The 6,004-nt window shown below is 32.8% G+C and overlaps 1 protein-coding gene across 1 annotated transcript; it reads right to left on the bottom strand.

The window, feature by feature from the left end:
* Window positions 1-2,440: 2,440 nt before the first annotated feature.
* LOC149217231 (protein LATERAL BRANCHING OXIDOREDUCTASE 1-like) lies at window positions 2,441-4,177 on the bottom strand. The gene is made up of 4 exons (XM_089390165.1): window positions 3,866-4,177; window positions 3,532-3,779; window positions 2,802-3,126; window positions 2,441-2,713 (listed from the first exon to the last, which is right to left on the bottom strand). Exons 1-4 carry the CDS (start codon window positions 4,136-4,138, stop codon window positions 2,441-2,443), a joined length of 1,119 nt encoding a protein of 372 aa, XP_089246291.1. The 5' UTR covers window positions 4,139-4,177.
* Window positions 4,178-6,004: the final 1,827 nt, after the last annotated feature.

Genomic DNA, 6,004 nt, shown 5'->3' with positions numbered 1-6,004 from the left:
CTCAACTATGGTCTCTTTAACAAAAATCTATTAAACAAAGCTAACAATATGTTTGTCCTTAAGCTATGCTCATGAGCTTCAACTACAGTAATACAAGTAACATAGCCCAACTTTGAGCCTAATGAACATAGTATAGGGAGTACAAGGTCAGTCATAAAGATAATTTTAGCTATCAAGAAACTACACCAACATAGTACTTTTCTAGAACATGTCTCTCCAATTAATACTATTATCTCAAATAGGGAGCTTATAGCTCACTTCACTTTTGCTATTCTAAATCACCTTAGAGAATCAAGAAACTTATTATCAAAGCATGTGTGATGCATAAATAAGGGTGTTCTGACATGAATCTCAAGTCCCAAACAAGATTCTTCATACACCGCTCAAATGTGATTGAAAGTGTGCCCTGAATGTTGGAAAATTCATGGTTAATGTAGTATAAGCTAAATGAAAATTTACTTTCTTCTATACAAGATCGAGAAAGTTATGCCCAGTAGCTGACACCACAGAGCAAGACATGTTTGCCAATTCCACAGATGCTACCAAATCTATCAAGGTGTTGAGTTCTTTTCTCAATAGCCTTGTTTTTAATACGCTTGAAGTGATGAAAGCCACAACTCCATATATTTTTTACTATCTACACAAAGAACAAAAACGACCAACTTCATGTAAGCTACTAATATATAAATCACTTCCTCTTAAGACACTAAAAAAAAATTGAAAACTTAGTAGATTAAACAATCTTTAATAGGTCAAGAACAAAAAAAAAAGCATACTGAGTGAGTATGAAATCAAATCAACATGATGACATCCATATAAAAACCTCATCACTATAGAAGTAGGGTTTGTACAAAAGCTATGTTCATTATAGTACAATCTTAAAAAATTTCAACTTTGCAAGAAGAGTACCTAAAGAAAAGATAACATAGAACAACATATTCTCACAGAAAAAATTATCATGCATCTTTAACTTCAACGTAGACCTCATGATTTGTAAGGCTCAAGGAAGTAGTATTGATGTAAGATTTCATTGTAGCATGGTCCTTGCCTTTTGTTGATATTTTTCTTCCTTTCAAAAATTGTCAAAAAAACATTAATTAAAATTATATGCTATTCCCTTAAAAAAAAATATTTTACCACGTATAATACAATTGCTAATATTAATATAATAAATAAACATATTACATCACTCGCTAATGAATCCTCTCGTGAACCTAAACCAAACTAAGGATCATCATCTAAAAACCTAACGAAAATGATAAAGAAAGTTGACCGTAAATAATCATAATCAAAATAAAATTTAGTTTATCAACCTATTATTAATTATTATTTTATAGAAACTGTGAAACTTTTTAAACCACGAAATTAATTATGTAATATTCCCTGATTGGCCAGAGGATGATGTAGCGCTGGCGTAACTAGATAATCATCCCAAGCACTTTATAACACACAATAGAGCACGTATGATTGATTTGAAAGCACTATCCCGATAAAACAATTAAAAATAGAGACGCTACGCAAGATATTAACAAAAGCTGGGAATTTGATATTACGCCTAACTTTCCTTTTTTGTTTGTTTGTAAAAAAAGTGAAACTTTTCTTTAAATTTATTCATAAATTTGAAGGATATTCATGAAAATGTGTTGTATCTTATATATTCCATACTGCAGCTGCGTTCCACCCTGCATTATTTTGTTGGTTTTTTGTGTAATCATATTAATGAAGTAAGATAGTGACACGCAGACGATGGAGTGCCTACTTTCAAGATAGGTATAATTACTGGTAACTGAAACGAAATTTATTTTTTCATATACTTTTTAATGTCAAATTCAGGTTCGTTTTGCGTTGAATACATTATAGTTACGTATTATGTCATTATATCGTGAAGCTAATACATTATAAGCATAAACTATACTTGGATATTATTATAAAGTTAAAATACTTAGATATATTTATTTTAATGTTGCTTGGTCTATACATAGACATAATAGACCTATATTATGTTATTATATTATTTAAATTTAATATACTAAATTAAAAATTAGTACATTGCCTTCATTTTTCATCCTCATATTCTGTTAGCAATGGCAAAGCCTCATACACTTTATAAAATAGCATAAAACTTAAAACGAAATGGAAGTCACCACAAATTTATAACCCTTACTAATTTTATTTATAACGATTACAGTCCCAAGCTTGTCTGGGATACAAGCAGGAGGGATGGAGGGACTCAAGCAGATAAGGAAAAAGTAAATAGTAATTTCAAAGATGTAACCAAGACAGCAACACCTTAACCAGATTACACCAAAGGTCCGCTTTAATTATTTTATTCAACTATAATGACATAGAACACTGAAATCACAATTCAAATCTCTATGCGAACCAGTGAATGGTAGCAGTAGTATATTACTTACAACAGATTTAAGGAAATGCTACTTAACTATTCTGTTTGTTGTTGTGGTGTTTGGATACCGGCATACTCGTACAATGAGTGCTTCCCCTCCACTGAGCGGGAGTAATAGTATCGAATATAATCTTCATGAATAAAATTCCTGAACAAACAGCGATCATGAGTTTGATCAATGAGTTCCACCGCAGGACCGATTTCTGCATCCAATCCAGGAGCATAAAAAACCCCAATGGACAGCCTATCCCTGCAACTGTTTGTCAATGCTCGATGTTCTACGCTCTTGTATCTCCCATTTGTCATAACCTGAAAAACCAGCTGCATGGTATTGACTAAAACGTTTCATCAAAGAGAGGATATTAGGGTGATTAACGTTTAAGGATCGTGAATTTACCTCTACTAAATTTCCGATGTTAATAACCAGAGCATAAGGAATTGGTTGCACAGCTATCCATTCGTCATCCTTGTGGATATTTAGTCCTACCACTTCTTCATCCTGAAGTAAGAGAGTAATGCCAGTCATGTCTGCGTGTGGGCTCAGACCGAAAACAAGATCTGGTCGGGGGCATGGGGGATAGTAATTTATCCTCGTTTTTTGGTATGGATTTCCAAACTTCTTATCAAAGAAGTCAGGATCCAACTCTAACGTCTGGGCAATTAAACTCAACAGCTTTACAGCAAGTGTTCTAATTTCACTATTGTATGTATCCATGATTTCTCTGCAAAAACACACAATACATTCAGTAGAACAGTAATAAGCCCTCGCTTCATCATATATATATATATTACAAACACAAGACTATGTCTAGACTAGTAAGGGCATAACATGTATCTTTATCTTCATGTTTATTGCATTGCACGACAGATTCTGAGAATGTTTTGAAATTTGATGGTTAACACATGGATAAGAGGGAGGTTAAATAATTGATTTTTGAATTTTACTGTCCGTTCAATTTCAGTTTCAATAAAATAATTGACTTTTAATTTTTTTTAATATGAGCATCAACATAATTTATGATATGATTAATCACAAACTTTTTATTCACAAAAGTCCACAAAAATCTTTGAAGTTTGAAAGCTTCACGTATGAACCACCTTGGCACCACCTTGGTACATGTGTATACCTGAAATCCGCAGGTTCGACTGGCCAAAGATTTAAATCTCTATAACCAGAAGGAAACATTATCAAACCCAACGAGTCACCCCAATCCAGCTTCTGCCGTTCAGACACGACGAATGTCTTGCCGTAGCCCTGAAGATCTCTTGGATTAACAGCATACTTCTGTTTCTCCTCCAATGGAAGCTGGAAAAACTCCCTTCCAGCTCTCCTAACAGCATCGAGTAACGAGTTCGGGACACCGTGATTCACAACCTACGGAAAACCCATTTAAACATGTAACTTTTTTGTTTTTTCCAAATCTGTCGACTAACTATATAGCAAAAACTAACGAAATATACCTGGAAGAAACCCCATTCTTCACAAGCCCGGGCAAGTTTCGTAATCTCTTGTTCTCTGTACATTCCTGCTGAAATCTTCGCCATGTCAATGATGGGAATGTTAAACTGATGATCAGACACTGTCGTTGGTGTTGGTATTTCTTCGCCTCTTCTGATATATCTTTCTGGTATTGTTCCCTGCTGTTTTTTTGCAAGTTCTTGAACGCTCTCGACTATAACAACAGATTTACCCCAGTTGGGAATGCTCCTATTGCTCTCATCAATTGAAGCCATTCTTCCAACCTTGCTCTGCAAGAAAGTTCAGGCGAAATCGATGACAAATATAATGCACCCAGGCTGAAAATAACATTGATAGAACCAGGAAACCATCAGAAGTATTTATAGATGGAAGTAACTTCTGTTAAACCAAGGCCTGTTCCATGATCACAATTACACAATTATTCGGGAGGCCATCGCGAATAACTGTATATAACAGGAATATGCAGTTCATGAACAGTTCATGAAACGAAAGCGCGCAGTTTAACTTTTTTAAAAAATCGGAATCGTGTGATCCATTTCTTATCAAAGTCTAAATCTTTATTGTTTAATTTCCATTTTCGACACCCTGAAGATTTGTTCTTGATTTTGTTTTTCCCTAACTTTACTGGCACCACTCACTTTTTGCAAAAGTGTCAGCGCCTCGGGGTCCGCGAAAAATCTGGCTGACGCATAACTATCCTGTATTTGATTTCATTGTCTGTTCGAAGTACAAATTTGTGGAGTCCTCTGCCGAGGCGGAGAAATTGCTCGGAAGGTCAAAAGTGATCAGAATTAGCTAAAAAATTTCAAAAATTCTGTAGAGGCGGTGTTTGAATCGTGTTTTTGATGGTGGAAATAGATTCATCACCATCAAAAATGTCCAGCACACCTAAAATTTTGAAGTTTAAAAATTATATCTTAGATTTACAAAAATCTTTGCCAAATTTTCTCTAAATATAATCAAAATTTCCATAAATTTCCGAGCCATTCTTCCGCTAGTTAGACTACGGCCAAATTTGTAACATCCAGTTTGGTTTCGTTATTTTCGATAATTAAAAATTCGGAAGTGTTGTTGCACGTTTCATTGAGTTTTAACATAAATATTTTTCTTGGAACGTGAAATGTCGCTTGGCTGAAATTGTCGGAAGGATGTCTTGCTTTAAATAAGTTGAATGATTTTGTCGACTGTGATGTTCATGCTATCAAAGTGTTCATACATAAGTGGTGGAAACACTCAGTTAAAAAAATATGTTTTCATGAAAAGTGCCACGTAAAAATGCGTATTATGCTGTTTTTTCAAAAAACTAATTTTGTAAAAATATATCTTATTTATATTTTTAAATACTAGTCCATTATGTTTTGGATAAATAGTGTTTTAGTAGGTTGGTAAAGTACTTTTAGATGTTAACTCATTTTATTAATTTCTTTTTTTATTTAGATATTAATTTTGGACATAATCATGATGTAACCTCATTAATACCAAATTTACAACAAAACATATATATATGAAGTTATTGAAAAAAATAAAATTGTTAATCTTAATAATAAGCAATTTTTGGAATAAAATAATATATTTACTTATAAATAAAAAAAGTATATACTACAAAAATGTGTATTTATATTGTTTAGAAATTAAGTAAATCAATAGAAAAAGTTCCACAAATTAAATGTTAATTTCTTTAATTTCTCATTCATTGACATTCCATATAAAAGTATACAAGATGCATAATAAAAAATCATTTTACGATCAAATCCTTCAAATTTATAAAAAAAGAAACACAGGGAAAAGCATATGAACTTCACACACGTAGATGCATATTTGTTTTCCCTTATTGTAAATTGGTTAACTCTTTCATTTTATCTTATTTTTCATTAGGTGGATTGACCTCCTTTGACTAACTTGACATTACAGTTCACCATTAAAATTTCCCTTTGGGTTGTTTGAATTTTTCTTATATAAGATGACTTCTTATATCACTTAATGATCTAGATTGGATCATTATATTATTTGTCATCCATCTCAGTTCTTTCATAGTAGAAAAAGTGAAGGAAGCAATGTATAAGGCCATTTTCACATGTGCATTGCAATTTTTTGATTTGCGGTTTGAAACCTTCTAGAGG

This window comes from Pinus tabuliformis, chromosome 1_1 (assembly GCF_031772625.1).
Source record: "Pinus tabuliformis cultivar Carrire ecotype Pingquan chromosome 1_1, CPIR1, whole genome shotgun sequence".
NCBI lineage: Eukaryota > Viridiplantae > Streptophyta > Pinopsida > Pinales > Pinaceae > Pinus > Pinus tabuliformis.
The sequence above is the reverse complement of the archived record's forward strand: the minus strand, read 5'-3'. Positions and strand labels throughout refer to the sequence as shown.

Coding starts and splice junctions, on each gene's coding strand:
- LOC149217231 (XM_089390165.1), bottom strand. CDS start 4,138: ATGGCTTCAATTGATGAGAGCAATAGGAGCATTCCCAACTGGGGTAAA. Junction 3,127..3,531: donor GTCGAACCTGCGGATTTCAG/GTATACACATGT, acceptor GTGTTTTTGCAG/AGAAATCATGGATACATACA. Junction 2,714..2,801: donor ACATCGGAAATTTAGTAGAG/GTAAATTCACGA, acceptor CTGGTTTTTCAG/GTTATGACAAATGGGAGATA.